The sequence below is a fragment of the Terrapene carolina genome, unplaced genomic scaffold (assembly GCF_002925995.2).
Source record: "Terrapene carolina triunguis isolate 2854851 unplaced genomic scaffold, T_m_triunguis-2.0 Scaffold194, whole genome shotgun sequence".
Lineage (NCBI taxonomy): Eukaryota > Metazoa > Chordata > Testudines > Emydidae > Terrapene > Terrapene triunguis.
Genome location: NW_020664545.1, coordinates 8,641,312 through 8,659,177, shown reverse-complemented (window position 1 = coordinate 8,659,177; position 17,866 = coordinate 8,641,312). Strand labels below are relative to the sequence as shown.

At 53.5% G+C, this 17,866-nt stretch overlaps 1 protein-coding gene across 1 annotated transcript; it reads right to left on the bottom strand.

The window, feature by feature from the left end:
* Positions 1-245: 245 nt before the first annotated feature.
* On the bottom strand, positions 246-17,432 carry DAPK3 (death associated protein kinase 3). Its single transcript, XM_024202856.2, has 8 exons — positions 17,264-17,432; positions 11,531-11,891; positions 10,031-10,160; positions 9,552-9,600; positions 8,342-8,368; positions 7,906-8,058; positions 7,128-7,173; positions 246-5,887 (listed from the first exon to the last, which is right to left on the bottom strand). The coding sequence occupies exons 1-8, from the start codon at positions 17,323-17,325 to the stop codon at positions 5,345-5,347; spliced, it is 1,371 nt and encodes a 456-aa protein (XP_024058624.2). The 5' UTR covers positions 17,326-17,432; the 3' UTR covers positions 246-5,344.
* Between the last annotated feature and the right edge of the window lie 434 nt (positions 17,433-17,866).

Below are 17,866 nucleotides of genomic sequence, written 5' to 3'. Positions count from 1 at the left end.
GGGGAGGGTTTGCAACCACATGGATGCAAAGAATTGGACTCTATGCAGGGCACCCTAATGGTGAGCTACCGTTGAGCAGCTTAGCTAACGCTCTCCTCGGGCTGGATTCGAACCAGCACCTTGGAGGCGAGAGGCATACAGAGAGTTTACCAATATAAGTTCTCCCCGGTGACGCTACCTTGTCCCCTCCACTAAAGCCAGGTTCCTCCCCCCCATGGCAGAACACAAGCCAACACCACAGCCCGTTGATACAGAAATCTTTATTCCTTTAAAATAAAGACAGGCTGGTATAACCTATCGGTACTGGATTGTGAGTGTCCCAGAGCAGAGGAGTACATGGGGTCACTCCTTCCTACTAAAAATGGACCTAGCCCAAGGTTAATACATCTCCCTGCTACACAGGCAGCAGGGCATGGCACAGAACATGACCCAGGAGCCCAGACAGCCACATGGGTGAACCAAGAGAGGGCTCAGCCCGTCTACACTGAGAGTCAGTGATTGGCCAACGCCCGACTGCCTTCAGGCAAAGTTGAACACTGATTGGCTGCCAGTTGTTGCTGCTGAGCTGTACAACAGCTCTCCTGCCAACACTCGGTTCAGGCAAGGAGCTAGAGGCACCATCTGCCTTTCAACCCTAGGTTCTGATACAAACCAATCAACTCCCGGCCCCAAGCAATGGCAGAGCCGCTGTTCCCCAGAGACCTCTCTTAGCCTTTCCTTTGAGGACCCCTAGGCAGAGTGGAGACTTGCTCTGGGAAGGGGCCAGGGGCCCCAGTGACTAATGGCTCTTACACAGGAGTTTCTATCCGCCCCACTATCATGTTCATGACAAGCATCGGGATTCCCCAAGATCCAGCCCTGCTCTTCTCCCTTCTCAAGGCCCTGAGTTGTGTTGACATCTGCTGACACCAGGGACTAACTAAGGAGTTTCCCTGGACGGGAAAAGATGCTGGTCCTTGCTCAAGGACCACCAAAGATTGCCACAGTGCAATACACTCAGGCACACCGGGGGCTCCCAACTCATCCAAGCAGCTCGAGACCAGCCCGTGGACAAACCTCACATCTCACCAGGTTGTTGACACCTGCCTCCCCTCATCTATTTAATCCCACACCGGCATCTGCTTTCTCCAACACCGGGGGTAAAGGTATTCAAAAACCAGGAACATACAGGAGTGGCTGCAAGGTTCCCTCCTCCAGCCCCTCGGAACGCACAGCACATGAGTACAGAAAGGACACTTGGAGATCACACATCACAGGCCGGGAAGAAGCTGGGAAAACACACGTTTTCTGCAGATCTGATACCGGCTTGGCAACCAACATCTCTTGGTTGAGGATCTGGTTTCTCTGATCCACTATGTACCCAGAGATGAACCAGTACAGGCCCCTCCCTCATTTTACACAGACATTTCTGTGCCACTGGAACAAGTTCGCCTGAAAGCACCCTCTGGCCGGCGTCCACTTCATTACGGAAGTTGGGTGCTGGGTTACGGCACATGCAATGGTGCTTTTGACTCTGATTGGCACAAACGCACAGGTCTATTTCATCTCTGAGGTGGCACTACAGCTCAGAGTTCAAGAGTTACCTGACAGCCCTCAATGCTGCACCTTACGCAGGCATGGGGCTGCCTTTCGAATCCATGGCCTTTGGAGCTATGGCACAGGAGAAAAGGGGAATACAATCGGAATGGGATAAGTGCATCAAACATTGCCTCTGTGGAGGAAGAGACAACAGCAATATTCTCCGCTAGGCATTTTCTTGCTCTTTCATTTTACAGTCTGGAGCCCAAATCCTTAAGCTGGGTGAAGAGAACGTTCGAGAGATTTCTACGTGTAGCTGCTGTCACAGCCGACCGCACCCAGGATACAGCCTTGCAACATCCCAGCCCTGAACCCCGACCGCCGGGGTCCTACGTAGCCTGCCAACAAGGGACATGAGCGCAGAGTAGAAGTTACGCTCCCTGCAGACGTGGGACCTGATCCTGGGAAGTGCCAAGCAATCCTTTATTCCCAGTGAAATCGACAGGACTGGAGTGTATCTGGCAAGGGCAAGGATTGGGCCCCCGTGAGATTCAAAGTCTTTGGTCATAGATTGCTTAAAGGACGAGACAGAGAGACATGGAAGAAAGCAGGGGTTTAGAGAGACCAGCTGAAAAGGGATTCTCAAGCAACGCAGCCACTAGCCTGCTTGGCTTTTCAACGTGGATGCATGAGCCGTAAAGCAACAAATTCCTCACTGCTTCCTCCCCGGAGGGATCAATGACGAAAAGTTAGCAGGAAAGCCAGGAAAATCCAGGGCGTTCTTTGCATTCTTCCCCTCCTGACGCTAGCGTCCACAGACTAGAAGAGACCAAACAAGCTGCACATGCCACGTTTGCAGCCGGATTATTGTTTTCCAGCTTGATAGATGGTTTCTTCCCCCACCACTGCCAGTCTGCACATAGACTCTTTCTTGCACTGGGTGGTTGTATAGAGCAAACCCCAGGCTAGAACAGACGGGAGGGAAGCCAAGAAAGGAAACTGATTGGACCTGGGGTTGAAGACAGCACATGGCTGTAAGGGTCAAAGTTAGGGGAACTGAAATTCAAGGTACACTAGAGACTCCAACAGTTGCCTTGAACTATCAAAGCAGCTGTCGGTACAATGCAGCAAGGGGGCAGCGAACGTTTTACTGACGATGAAACACAAAGTTAAACTTGGCTGGGTAACAGGCCACAGAGCAGCCGTAACCGGACATGGTTGGTGGAGGTAGAAACGTGGCTTAGCTCGAAGGCAAGAGGATTGGCTAGTGGGTCGAGATGGGGATGGAAGGCAGGACTCCTGGGTTCTGTTCCGATGGGTTAGTGACTTGACTGTGCAATTCAGTTCACCTCTAGAAACATACACGGGTCAACTGGTGTCTGCAAAGCACTCTCAAGTCCCTGGTTGGAAGGCGTGGAGGGAATAACTACAGGGAAGCAATAAATCAAGCACCATAGACCACAGGCCCTGATTTGGCACATGCTGGCAACATGCAGGGAGATGGGAAGTGCACAGAGGCCAGTCAACGCCCAAAGGTGGGGCGGGGGTAGGGGAGAAAAGGGACAAGCACTGACAAGCGGCTTCTGCACGTGACGAACATAAGGAGAGGGCGGGGGAGAAACGTGCAAGGGAATTCGGCCCTAGAGGGCCAAACACTGAATCAGGCCACTAGGGCAGGAGAGAAATTGAAGATCTGGTGGGTGACAAGCAGCGGTTAGGAACACGCAGAATAAGGAGCAGGAGTCAGGAGAGACCCTTATGGCCCTGCTGTGGCCAGCAAATCCACTCCTGAGTACTGGGCACGATGCCAGGCAGCCTGTTACATGTGTGAGAAAAGAATCAGGGAAGAGGCAGAAGAGACAGCAAGGAAGGACCTGCACTGCGTTAGCCAACTCCGTGGGCCTGCTAGTTGATCTTTCTCACCTCTAGCTTCCATGACACTGGGATTCCTATTGTACAAAGAAGAAAGAGGTTGTCCGAAAAGAGGCAGCACGAACTCCTACGAGGGCTCAGGGCTGAGAGGCACCAAGCGGAGGGAAAACAGAAGCCACGGGACAGGCAGAGACTGAAGTCGGGAGGTATCCAGCTGCTTCAGGAGACAACGAGCAATTGACAGGTGGAAAAGGCTCCAAGAAGCAGCAGGAACAAGAACAGCCAAGATGGCTCCGGAGGAACATCCAGGCCAGGAGGTGCAGAAAAGGAGACCAGGCACGGGGAGTTGACATGGGCAGGTATGTTCATGGCAGCCCCTGCGGCCATCAGAGCTGCAGCACACCCAGCGTATCTTGGGAAGACACCTGCTTGGGTTCAAGATCCTTCACTCCCGGTGCTCTCCTGCCTCGAATAAAGCGGGGTCTTGGATATGGAGGCCAGCACGGAGGAAGCGTGGCAGGAGAAGGCCAAACCCTGCCCTCATGAGGGTGAAAAACGATTCAACTCTCCAATTCTACAACCCAGCACCGGCTCAGGAGAGCTCAGCCAGTCTCTTCCGTGGCCAGGATCGAGTGAGGTGCAAATTAAACCCTGGGAAAGGGCAAGGATCACGGAGAGGACGCCCTAGCGTTCCAGAGAGCTTCCAGAACATCCTTTGCGGCTGGGAACAGCGCCCAGCATCCCTAAAGCAAGCCCAAGCCCCACAGGTTATAGCTAGTAACTGCTGGATGGGAGGCAGCTCTAGTCTCAACGGTTAGCATCATTGCAGGGTGAGCAATTCTCCGCCCAGAATGGTAAGAAAACGTAGTTCCAACAGCAGAGTGGCTTGGAGAGTTTAAAAAGAAATGAAAGCCCTCCCCTCACACCAGGGAATAAAGCAGCACTGGGGTCGCTGAGGGACAAAGGCAGTTGCCGAGAAGGAAGGAAGGTCACGCTGCTGAGGCAACAGCTCTCGAGGAGCCTGCGAATCAGCGAGAGAGATTCTAAGGGCGAGAGTACAGACAGGCCACGCCTGTGCGAGCCGGCTAAGGACGTTGGCTAAGGCAAGTTGCCCAGGTCAGGAGAGCTTGACAGCCAGGTTACGGACTGGCCAGTTAGAAGCCTTTTCCAAAGGGTTTGGCTCTTCGCTCTCCAAACGTGTCAGGAGCTATCAATGCACAGATCAAGGGCCCCCTCCGAGCCATTCAGCTCTGCCCTACGGAACTAGTTTATCTGGGAACACCTGCTGGTCTCTCTCCCCAGACAGGCAAGAGTCTCATGAACTTGCAAGAGCAGCTCCCGCTGCCAGGATGCTCTAGAAGTCCAAGCAGCTGCAGTAGCCAGGTCAGGAGGGTCGCAGCCATGGCAGCGGGGAGTTAGAAGACAAGTCACAGCTTCACTGCTGGTGGTCAGAGGCAGCGGGGAAGAGAGATGGAACATTAAGAATGATCAGCAAGTGATTTCATTAATTTCAGAGTAAAAAACAGCCCAAGTCCTTGGACAAGGACTGGACCCCCTCGCAAGTAATTAAAAGCTGCCATTGCCAATATACCCTCAAAACAGGGGGCTGGCCAGAGACCAGCCCATAAATAGGGCAGCCTTCTACTGTAATATGGTGGGGCAATTGGGGGAAGACTACAGGTCCCAGCATGCAGTGGGCTCAGCAGACTACAGTTTGGATCAGAAGCATTGCATGATGGGAGTTGCAGTGTCCAGGCTGTCATAGCTGCATACTAAACGCTGCTGCAGTCTACTCCGGTTTTAGGCCATTAAGGCCGAGCCTCTCGGGCTCCTAGTGAATAGATGACGCTCAAGTGGGCACAGATTGGGTGTCTCCCCCATACAGGCCATGGCAAAGGTATTCTCCCCACCACCGGGTCCTCCTCCCCAGCCCCACAAGCTCAGAGGATGAAGGCTAGCGGATGCTGCAGTCCCCCTCTCCACCCTGCAGCTTCTCCTGCTCCATTGACCACACCAGCTCCTGCACGAACTTCATCTCCGAGGCCACCTGCTTGGCCAGAGCCTCATAGCGGTTCTCCAGCTTCCGGTAGCGCCGCTTGAGCCCGTTGGCCACCAGCAGGGTGCTCTTGGTCTCCTCCTGGGTCTGCTTTTTCAGGGCCTCTGTCTTCTGCAGCTCCTGCCGGATCTGGCGCAGGTCCTGGCGGATGCTCTCATTCTCCTCCTTGTACCAGGACTCCTTCTCCTCGTAGATGGAGCGCAAGGCTTCGATGTCCTCCCGGAAGGACTTCTTGTTCCTCTCCATCTCCCGGAGGCTCTCCTCAGCCGCAGCCACCTCCTCCAGCACCTTGGAGAAGCGCTCAAAGTTGACGTAGGTGTTGTTGGGGGGCATGCTGGAGTGGGACTTGATGGTGTACTCCTTGAGCCGAGTGGTCTTGAGACGCCGTCTCTCCGGCTTCTTGCCGTTGTCTTCGTTGCGGACGTTCCTCCTCTTGATCACCTGCAAGGAGGAGAAAGGAAAACTCAGCTCTCGGGTAGCGTCCAGGTTCAATGACTCTCCCCTCCCACCCCCAGGCTGTGCATTTCATAGAATCCTAGAATCTCAGGGTTGGAAGGGCCCTCAGGAGGTCATCTAGTCCAACCCCCTGCTCAAAGCAGGACCAACCCCAACTAAAGCATCCCAGCCAGGGCTTTGTCAAGCCTGACCTTAAAAACCTCTAAGGAAGGAGATTCCACCACCTCCCTAGGGAACCCATTCCAGTGCTTCACCACCCTCCTCGTGAAAAAGTTTTTCCTAATATCCAACCTAGACCTCCCGCACTGCAACTTGAGACCATTGCTCCGTCATCTGGTACCACTGAGAACAGTCTAGATCCATCCTCTTTGGACCCCCCTTTCAGGTCGTGGAAAGCAACTATCAAATCCCCCCTCACTTCTCTTCTGCAGACTAAATAATCCCAGATCCCTCAGCCTCTCCTCATAAATCATGTGCTCCAGCCCCCTAATCATTTTTGTTGCCCTCCACTGGACTCTTTCCAATTTTTCCACATCCTTCTTGTAGTGTGGGGCCCAAAACTGGACACAGTACTCCAGATGAGGCCTCACCAATGTCAAATAGAGGGGAATGATCACGTCCCTCGATCTGCTGGCAATGCTCCTACTAATACAGCCCAAAATGCCATTAGCCTTCTTGGCAACAAGGGCACACTGTCAACTCATATCCAGCTTCTCATCCACTGTAACCCCTAGGTCCTTTTCTGCAGAACTGCTGCCTAGCCACTCGGTCCCTAGTCTGTAGCAGTGCAGGCCAACAGCAAGCCCGGCAGTTGCATTCACGCCATACGTTTCGTGCATGGTTCAGAGCCAGCCCACACGCAGTGCAGTTCCCCTACCTCCACGGTGCAAGCCAATATTGATGGAGACATGGCCACCGGTCCCCCACTCCCCTGCCTGTAGAGAATTCCAGATGGTTTTGTCCCCACCCCTGCTTCAAGGTTGGCGAGGAATCAGCTCCCTCTAGACCAAGTCAGCACAGCTGCTAGACCTCTCCAGGCTGGCGGAGTGAATGAGAAGCAACCGCCTCTTGCTTAAAGGGGGATTCCAAGTGCAATTTAAAGAGCAATTTTTAGATGACTGATTCTCCAGAGGGGCTGAGTGCACGCTGTTCCCATCCGTGGGAGTTGGGCTGTTCGGTATCTTTGGGAAACAGAGCCAGGCCACACGAATTTATGGATTTTTACCTTAATCCAGGGATGCTCCAGGCTCTGGGCAATTGTCATCCGCTTCCTGCAACGACATTAGGTCTGGTCATTAGACTACAGCAGCTGGACCGAGCTTTTGGCCTGCTTGGGTCACTAGTTTTCAGATGAAACCCGCACGCAGAGAGCTGGACCAGTTATTCTCAGTCTCTGCTTTAATTCCACCAAGCGCCAGCCGTCAAATCAGCAGCAGCGTCCCCCTTCCATCAGCTGACCCGACACACGCTGTACTGTAATTATTTGCCTTCCTGCCTTGCGGACCCAACCGCGGCCCAAGGCAAGCTAGCTTCTCTGCTAAGTGCGGGATCCCCGTTAGAGGGGAGCTGGCTTCCAGAGATACTGCAACGGCAGTCTGGTAACAGACTATCGTCCGGGAGAGACGAGAGCCAGGCCAACGGCTCCCATTAAACCCGCACACCTGGAGCAGCAGGTATTTTTGCTTTGAGGATATTTGTGTGAGACTGGACGCTGTTGACGGCAGATAAGCAGCAGCTGTCGGAGGCTACGGACGTGAGAAAACAGCACTTCTGGCTGACTTATGGTCTAAGACATAGGGGCAGTCGCCTGCCATTCCTCTTACACTGAGCGTGCTCTGGGGTGACAACAAGCAGCAGGTTAGCCAAGCTCTTCCACTGCACACCGGCAGCAAGAGGGAGACTGGGGCTTTTGGAAGCTGCTGGCAGGGGGCAGTGCTGGGTACCCAGCAGACCCTCCCCACGCCTCGCTCCCCACGGTTCGTTTCAACCGACTGGGCTCGTACTTGGGATCTTTGACGAGCAGGCGCCGGATGAAGTCCTTGGCCAGCTCGCTGGTGTTGCTGAAATACTCCTCGTCGAAGTCGTAGTTCACGGCGGAGATGTTCGTCAGGGTCTCCTGCTTGGTTTCGCCCAAGAACGGAGAGGCGCCACTGAGACTGCAGGGTGAGATCAGACAGTTACCATCAGACATCGCTCTGTGCCAACAGCGCCAAGCCCTGCCGCTCGCTCCCAAACACCAGCACTAACATTACTTCGGTTCCCCTGTCCTGGGTCACAGAGCGGGGAAAAAGGACTTGCCCCAGGTCAGGCAGTGACTCAGTGGCAGAGCTGGGAGTAGGACCCAGGCCTCTTGAATCCCAGCCTTTGATAACACTGTCTCCTCAAGCACAGAAGAGCATATTCTTACCCAGAGAGAAGAATAATTGTCCTTATACTCACAGAATGTATGTGATGACCCCGATGCTCCTAGGAGAGAGGGAGAGGACATAAGATCACTGCATTGTAGATCAGTTTTTAGTCAGGTCTTTCCTCACTCCAGCCTTAAGTCTTTTAGGTTTTCCAGCGGAGGGCACATGTTCGTGACAGATCGGTCCACCCTGCAGCCAGCTTTCCCCGAGCACAGATGCTTTCTAGGTCTAGGACAAGGTTCCCTGTTCACGTCTCGGAGCTGCCCGAGTTAAGGATCAAAGCTGAGGTCAGGGAATCCCAGGTTGGGTTATTTCATTAGAAGCTTCCAGGACGTGGAAGTCATCCAAATCCCACTCAGTCTTCAGCGATTACAGGCGTATCCCGAGCCCTGGCCCACATACCCAACACCCCCCCACCCCAGAGCTAGATTTAGCAGCATTCAAAGAGACCAGCCTGTCTGAAAGTCAGATTGCTGGGGCCCACCAGGAATTAAAGGCCTGCCCCCTTCAGCGAGAGGGGTACCACAGACCCAGGAATCAACCTGGGACAACAGATGAAACACAGGAACAGGAGTGAGGGACAAAAAGATATAAGAGGAGGGAATTAGATGGTCAGGCTTGACAAAGCCCTGGCTGGGATGATTTAGTTGGGGTTGGTCCTGCTTTGAGCAGGGGGTTGGACTAGATGATCTCTTGAGGGCCCTTCCAACCCGGAGATTCTATGACACTGAGCAGACAGCAACGGGGTCAGTAGACCCCAGCCAGAACACTGCCTGCCTACCGGAGACAACCAAGGGACAGAAACAAGCCCCACAGATGCAGAATTCCCTCCTCCCAGGCTGATTGCCAGTGCCAGGCTGACAGGCCCACAGACTGAAGCAACCCATTTACCTACAAGAACGTGCCACATGCATATTAGCACTGCAAGCTAGTGTATGGGCCAAGATAGCACATGGGTACGCTGGCTAGCGTATCAGCTGGTATGGGCTGCTTCCCTCACACTGCCCAACCAGCCCAGCACCCCTCAACCCTGGCTTAGAGGGACTCCGCTCCAGAAACAAGACAATGGTTCAGTCCCCAGGTGCATTTAATTCTTGGCCTCTGTCAGGAAGCTGCCAGCTGGTGTCTACCACAGAGAGGGTGCAAACACCTGCCCACTAAGAACTGAGCCAAAACCACCCACATCAGCAGATGTTCTACAACGGGCCTGTGGTTATGATGGAGAGTCATGGCATACTCACCACATGTCAGCCTCCAGCCCCAGGGGCTCGTAATTCACTATTTCAGGGGCTTCAGAAGGAGAGAGAGAGAGAGAGAGAGAGAGTTATGCTGCAGGGAGACTCCATTGCAAGGCGCTTTGGGCATCTCGTGCAACGACTCAAACCCTCACGCAACTGGACTTAGCCAGAGCTTTGGGGATACAACTCTTTGACGTCCCCAGGAGAAAAGTAGCAAAGGTACCCAAATCTCACCCAGTCCAGGGCTGCACTGGCAGCTTCCTCAGACTCAGGGAGGTCCTGGATACACAACTGATAGAGCGAAGGGAGGCTGTTGTGGGCTCTGATACACAGGGGCACCATGCAGGAATACAGCTCCCAACCGGCCCCCCCGGCTTCCCTCCCCCCCCAGCTCTCCTTCACTGCAAAGTCACAGGGCATCTTTCCCAGATTCAAACAAGCCTCCAGAACACAGAGCTGCCACCGCCCCACTTCCCTCTTACCTACAAACTCCGGCGTCCCAAAGATGTTTTTGAACTCAGTCCCCGCTTCGATTTTGTGAGCAATGCCAAAGTCGATGAGTTTGATGCGGGGGTTTGGCACGTTCTTGTCCAGCAGCATGATGTTCTCGGGCTGGAGAGACGCAAAAGCAGCAGGGCTTTTTCATATTGGCTTCCAGCAACGCTCACTAAGATCCCTGTACCTTTGAGTGTAAGTCTATACTGGAAAGAGACATCCTGTGATTCCCGATCCTCCTTTCCCCCCCCTTCCCAGGCTTTGTCTAACTCTATACTACAGAGTTCGGTCAACATAAGGCAGCTTACGTTGTTGGCAGGGCTGGGGGCTCCGGCCAAGAGCCCCACATGGCGGTGCCGGGGCTGGGGGCTCCAGCCAAGAGCTCAGGTTGTCGGCCCAAGGGCAGGGGTGGGGCTCCAGCTGTCAGTGCTCCACATAGTTAAGTCAGTGGAAGTGCTCCTGGTAAGTGCGTGACAGCCAACAGAGGGGGCATAGCACGGACATGAACCCCCGCAGCTGTCAGTCGACCTAGCTCGGATCAAATTAATTTTTTAGCATAGTCAGTCATCTCTGCTCAGAACCCGGCTTTCCAAGCTGCCAGCCCTGCAGACTCTGCCTGGGATCTGAAAGGCAAGCCGGGTTCCTTCCTGTCGCATCTGTAACGGAGACCCTGTGGTTACCGCTCCACTGACAACTGCTTTGATGCTGCCTTGTGAAACAGCACAGATTCCAGCTTGCTCTCCCGCAGCCGCTGCCAAGAGGAGTTAAAAATGCAGGCGTCGGGAAGTAAAGACTAAGCAGCACTGGTATGGGACCATTTCTACGTGGCTATTTCAAACATCCACCCAGAATGCCAAGGATAAGCCTCAGCTGCAGCCGAGACTCTGAACTCAATGCTCAGTGGCTTTACGCAAGCGCTGTGTATATTTCGCTACTGTGGTTGTGTTTACTGTCTCAAGAGCCCTTCACCGCCTCTCCCAGCTTCACCAGCCTATGTGAAGCACAGGGTGTCCGATCTGGATTCAGTCCTTTGCATCTGTGCTTACGCGCTTTGGTTTGACTCCAAAGCGACAGGCCGGAGTCTGATCAAGGACATGCAAGCAAACACCCAGAGTAAATGGATTGGCACCAGTGCAAACGAGAGCAGAATTCAGCCTGTATGTTCGGGTTCAGAGGGCTTGGGAAGTGGAGACAGACCAAGCAATCGGGTTCCAAGTGAGAGATAAAAGCACCTCATTTATCCCTCGCAGCACCACACCACACTCAAAAAAAAGGAGCGCCAACTACTGGACCACGAACGGCTTCCCGCAGCAGCCCTTGGAGATCTACCACCCGGTATCCACCAGCTTTGATCTCATTGAGCCGAGAAGATCTAATGAGATCACCGCACAAGATGGAGCCGGCCTCATAGTCAATGGGTCTGTCCATACCTTGACTCTGCTGCGTCTAGCAGGCCAGGGCCCTGGGCACCATAGGCCAAAACTTACCTTCAGGTCGAAGTGCGCTATGCGCTTGGAATGCAAGTAGTGGACCCCATCCAGGATCTGCTTGAGGAACTGCGTGGCCTCTTCCTCTGTCAGGGACTCTTTCTCGGCCAGGAAGTCAAAGAGCTCGCCCCCCGAGACCAGCTCCAGGATCAGCACCACGTCCGTCTTGTTCTCGAAGATGTCGTGGAGCGTGATGATGTTGGGGTGCTGGATCTCCCGCAGGATGTCCACCTCCCTCTCGATCTCCTCCCGGCTCACGCCCCGCCGGCTAGACGACAGGCGCCGCTTCTTGATGAACTTGGCTGCATACTCCAGGCCGCTTTTCTTCTCCCGGCACTTCCGCACGATGGCGAACTGGCCGCTGCACGGGGGAAAAAGGACGCATCAGTTAATAAGACGTCTCCTCATTGGCACCTGCCTGGAGGAGTCAGTGACTGCAGTGGGGTAGCTACAGCCTGCGATGCTCGGAGTCTAAAGAGACCCCTCATTGGTGCGTTTCCTTACTGAGAAGGGTGCAACTCCTTACAAACCCGCTGGGAGCCACAGTACTTCTGTGGGCAGCAGGTAAAGCCCTTCCACTCGACTCTAGGTCTAAGCGTCTGCCTTCTCCATGCACCACTTGGCCGACTGAGGGATTGGGGCATCATGGACACTGAAAGCTGAGCACTAAGGCAGAATAAAAGCCCCTTTCTTGGAGAGCACACTTCAACCGCCTGTGGCATACAAACAGACCGAATTGCTGCCAAGCCAGGACAGATCAATAGCCCAGCTCATCCCCTGTGGTTGTCAGTCTGTGATGCATCAGAGGCAGGATTGGAATAAACCGATACCGCTGCTACATGCCACTGTGCTGGGGTAGGATGAGAGAAGGAAGGAAGGGACTTCCCTCCTGGCTGCAGCTAGAGTTCAGTTAACATCCTAGAGCAGGGGTGAGCAAAGCCCAAGGGCCACATCTGGGTATGGAAATTGTGTGGTGGGCCATGTATGCTCACGAAATTGGGGGTTGGGATGCAGGGAGGGAGGGGGGTGATGGCTCCGGCTGGGGGTGCGGGCTCTGGAACGGGGATGAGGGGTTGGAGGTGCAGGAGGGTGCTCCGGATTGGTACCAAGGGGTTCAGAGGACAGGAGGGGGATCAGGGCTGGGGCAGAGGGTCAGGGAGCGGAAGGGAGTCAGGGGTGCAGGCTCAGGGCGGCGCTTACCTCAAGTTGCTCCCAGAAGCAGTGGCATGTTCCCCCTCCAGCTCCTACGCGGAGGCGCAGCCAGGTGGCTCTGCGCCCTGCCCTGTCTGCAGGCGCTGCCCCTGCAGCTCTCATTGGCCACGGTTTCTGGCCAATAGGAGCTGTGGGGGTGGCGCTTGGGGCGGGGGGCAGCATGCAGAGCCTTATTGGAAACACTTCTAAAGGAGGGGCTGCAACCTGGCGCACTCGAGGTAGGCGTGCGCCAGGGTCTCCCTCATGCCACAGAAGGGGCAGGCCTCGGGAATAGGGGTGAACCGCGCCAGGTACACGCCCGTGCTCACGGCTCCGTGAAGGAGCCGCCAACCGATGTCCCCGGCGGGCCTTGGGACTAAGGTAGAATAAAGACTGGCCCACCAGGGCTCCTCACCCTCCACAGGCAGTAAGTAGTCCCACCATTTGGTGTCGGGGCGGGACGGGAGGGTGAGGAGATGCAATGTGTGGAGCACGAGCGTGTACAGTGGTCTCTGGGCGCAGTTCGGAACCGGACCGGCTGCAGGGCGTGCAGCCGGCTCGGAGTATGGGAGTGGGGAAGCCGGGGGGGCTCGCGGAACAGGAGCCCCTTGGCCGCCCCTACACATAGGAAGCAGAGGGGGGACATGCCGTTGCTTCTGAGAGCCACACAGAGCCATGGCACACGCGGGGAGGGAGGCAGGAGCTTGAGGGCCAGATTAAAATGTCTGAAAGGCCGGATGCGGCCCTCCCAGGCCGTAGTTTGCCTATTCCTGTCCTAGAGCATTTGGATTGATGGCTCATGCTGGTTTTATCCTAAGTACGTCACTGCAGATGCTGTTCTGATTCATACAAATCTCTAGCCCTTCCTTGAAACATATTCATCTATCCAGGTATCAGGAAGCCTATCGTGGTAACAGCGTGATTATGCTGCTTAGGCATTTGTGCAATATCCTGCTGATACATAACCACAAGTTACAGGGCTCAGTGCCGGAATCAGGCAGTTCCCATGGCCTCATGATCACAATGGTCCCTTCCGGCCTTCAGATCTACGAATCCAGCGGCTCAAGAGTTCCAACCACCATTGCGGAGCACCCCGAGATGTCAATTTCACGGTGAGGAGCATTTGGGGAGAAGCACGCCTGTGCAACTGACCCAGACAGCAATGCTCGGCGCTTACAGAGCTCTTTAGATTTGCAAGTGCTTTGTGAATACTCATTTAGAACACGTGCTCCCCCCCTCCCCATGGTCTACGTCAGCGACGCCCCCATTTTACAAGCAGGAAGATTGAGGCTCTGAGAGGTTACGTTACTGACACGCAGGGGGCTGGCGACAGAGTCAAAAAAACAGAACCCAGGGAATCCTGACCCCCAGACCCACAAAACCATGCCGCCTCTGGAAGTTACACGCCCAGATTTAGGTGCATTTCCTCCTCTTCCTGGGAGGATCAAAATTAACTGCCCCTGCTTTAGGGTGATCAGATAGCAAGTGTGAAAAATCGGGACTGGCGGTGGGGGGGTAATAAATAGGCGCCAATATAAAGACAAAGCCCCAAATATCAGGACTGTCCCTGTAAAATAGGGACATCTGGTCACCCTAGCGCCCCCTCCCCCCCCACTGCCAGCATCTCCGCCTCCAACAGGGTTATTTACATTTTTAAACAGTGACATCAAGGCTTGCTTCATTGGCTGGCGGCTGCCGGGCCTGAACTTTCCATATAAGGCTTGTGCTTGGACAGGAAACAGTCAGAGCTGATCAAATGCTAAAGGCTTCCCAGACCAAGAGCCTCTTAACTCCCACCAGCAAAATCCAGCAGCCTGGCTGGATTAGAGCGCGCTGCGCAGGGGAGGAAGAAGGGGGCTATGAAGTGTGAAGTGCCTAACAAACCAATGTCTTCTAGGAAATGCAGAAATAAGGAGGTCACCTTGTCGGGACAGAGAAGTGATGAAACAGTCACACACCAAAGGAGAGGTACCGCCAGAGCAAAGCCCTAGTGCTCCCTGGAGAAGGAATCCAGGGGATCGATAGACACACTCATTTTAAGCTGCTCACCCCTTTATGAGCACATTAGTCAAACCCAAAGCACAGAGGAAGGGGGAGCCACTTGCCTCCTTTAAAAATCTTGCGTCCCCCCCAGCATCCATCTCTCTTCACTGCCACAGTCATCAACCTTCCAGCTGCCTGAACAGGAGGGAGCAAGGGGAATCCATGCCGCTCCTTGCTCAGCTGGCGGGGTTGGTGACACAAAACTCCTTCCCAGGGAGCCCAGGGATTAGAGGAACCCATGAAACAAACTTTCGTCCCCATCCCAAGAAGGCAGAACTACAGCAGCCGCAGGTTGGTCCAACAGACTTGAAAAGAGAATCCAACTAAAGGTCAAGAGGCCCAGGAATGTAACCTTAACAGCCTCTGAAAGAGCTCACCTGAACAACTGCCAGCACTTATGCCCTCACACCTTCTCGGCAATGGAGAAGACCGATTACCATCTCAAAGTAAACAGAAGGACGCACTTATGCACTGCAGCATGGGCCAGCCCCACAAAGCCCCACACAATACCACTGCCCAGGTACCACTCCCGGCCTGTCCACCTGACAGGCGCGGAGGGAGGATTGCTTGGAAAACGCTTTGAGCCGGGGCAGGGTTCTAATGAGCGCCATTCTTATTTAAACACCAACAGGGCCACCTGTGTGGTTACAGCACTCAAAAGGAAAACACGGTCCCTAAGGAACTCCCGAGCTATATTCCGATACACAACACGCCTTAGCTAGCAGCGGAGGACGCTGAAGGCAGTCCAAAAAACATCTAACATTGCCATGGTGTCTCTGGTTTAAACAACATGCAATCACTAGCTAGGTTTAGATGATGAAGTCTAATGCCCAACTTAAATGCCATTCTCTCACACACACAGATCAGAATTTTCTGGGCTTGCTACACCTGAACCACTTTAACTCTGCTGCTACGGCTCAGACTTGGAATGCAGACTTCTTCAAGGGACACCAGCAACTTCAATTTGATTCAGAAGTTTAATCTGGTGGGGAAAGGTTTTCTAAGAAGCCTAAGATCAGAAATGTTCCCAACAAAGGATTTTTCCACTTTTATTTTACTGTTCACAAGCAAGCATTCCCCTACACAGTCAAACTCCAACACTCCAGTGATACGCAGACCTCAGTGGTTCATGAGTCAAATTAGCCACCAGCGTTACCCAAAAGAGCCACAGTCGGGTGAATTCATTGTTTCATTTCCTATTTGGATATATTATTCTCACAGCAAAATGACTGACCATTAATTATCTTAGCAACTACAACTGGTTAATAACATAGTAAAAGCACCTGGATTGGTTAATAATTCAATCACACAGTGTTTTAATATCATATGCTGCAAAGAGCCGCAGGAGACACATGAAAGAGCCACTTGCGGCTCACGAGTCTCTGTCTGACTATCGCGGTGTTAGACCATAAGCCCTTTGGAACAGGGGCCGCATCTTCCTATGGGTTTGTATAGCACCTGGAGCAAAGGCCTTCGCCAAGTGGGACTTTTGGACACTGCTGCAATAAATAGTAGCTCAATCATCAACACCAAAAACTTGGGGAGAGTTTCTGTTTATGCTAAGACATGGAGCACAGCTAAGATACACACAGGTTTTGCATCCAATGTGAATAAGTCCAGTTTGCATGCAACACAACAGCCTCCTCTTCCCGTGTTCTAAAGACAGCCGAGCTTCTGCCGAGAGGCAAAGATGATTCATAGCAGGAACGTGTCCCAAACATGCAGAGCGACTGAGACACCGATGAAGAATGCTAAGCAAGCCACAGTGATCTCTTCGAGGCAGGGCAGACGCAGCCAAACAGGGACATGATGTGAGCTTATGGGGAAAAGAGCCACAGCTCCACTAAAAAAGGAGTGAATTGTGAACAAAAATGCTTGGCCCTCGTATAAGAGCCTGTCACCATATGGTCTCTCTGATTGGCCCAATGAATATTATTTATATAAACTGGAACAACGCCAGCAGGAGAGATTGAGACCTCCCCCCAATCCCACCCCCATCAGGCTGGCTGACTGGCGCTCTGTTGAAACTCCACCCTGAACCTGAGAAACCTTCCCAACTAAAGTATAATCAAAACTGGCCCATTCCCATAAAAAGTTTGTTTCAGTGAATCAACATTGTCTGGCCAAAACAAAGTGGTGTTAAAAAATTCCCAACCAGCTCAAGTTTTAAATATTAATTAAGCCTCCCCCGACCCACCCCTGGGAGGTAGATAAGGGATATAAACAGATCCCTTAACCCACCACTGCAATACAGCTGACTCTGGAGAAAGACACAGCAGCTGAACAGCAGAACTTTAAAACAGCAAGTGGTAGAGAATCCCACACCTGATGGAACACGCAGGGTGGGAACACGGAGACAGGGTATAGTGACCAGAAATGGAATTAGCAAAAGAAATGCCATGGGTTTATTTAATGACTATAAGCGGTCAGGCTCTTGGCTTTATGGCCAGCAGACGGCACCACCCGCAGCAGAGCATGCCCCCTAGTTAGCACACTCACCTGCCCAGCTCTTCTCCCATCTCATAATGGTCCTCCACATTCTCCTGCCTGAAGGTGGACATGGCTGTCAGACCAAAAAGAGCCCGGCCCACCCTTCAGAGAGCCAGACAGCTCGGTTCAACCCTGGAAGGAGACAAGGGAAACAGGAGAGAATTGTCATGCCCCAGTCAGCCACAGACATTCCAGCGCCGTGGGATGAGCAACAGAACCCCTGCATGACACAGCGGCACCTGCTCTAAACTGGCACGCGAATGGATACAAGAGATGGATGAGCCCTGCTCTTACGCTGCATCTATTCCTAGTTCATTCGCACCCAGCCAAGGCAGGACTGATCCCTGCAGTCTGCTCTCCAGGGTTATGATTCAGTGCCCCCCCCCCCCCGGCTTGTGGGAAGATATTTCAGTCTAGCAGATTATTACAGTCGCCCCTAGAAGCTACTGGCAGAGCCCCATTGTGGTAGGTGCTGTACAGACACATAGCAAGAGACTGTCCCAGCAAGAGTCTGTGGCAGAGCCAGGAATTAAACCCACATCTCGTGAGTCCTAGTCCAGGGCTATAACCCCAAAACCATCATTCTTTGTCCCTCAGCCACCCTCCTTCCCA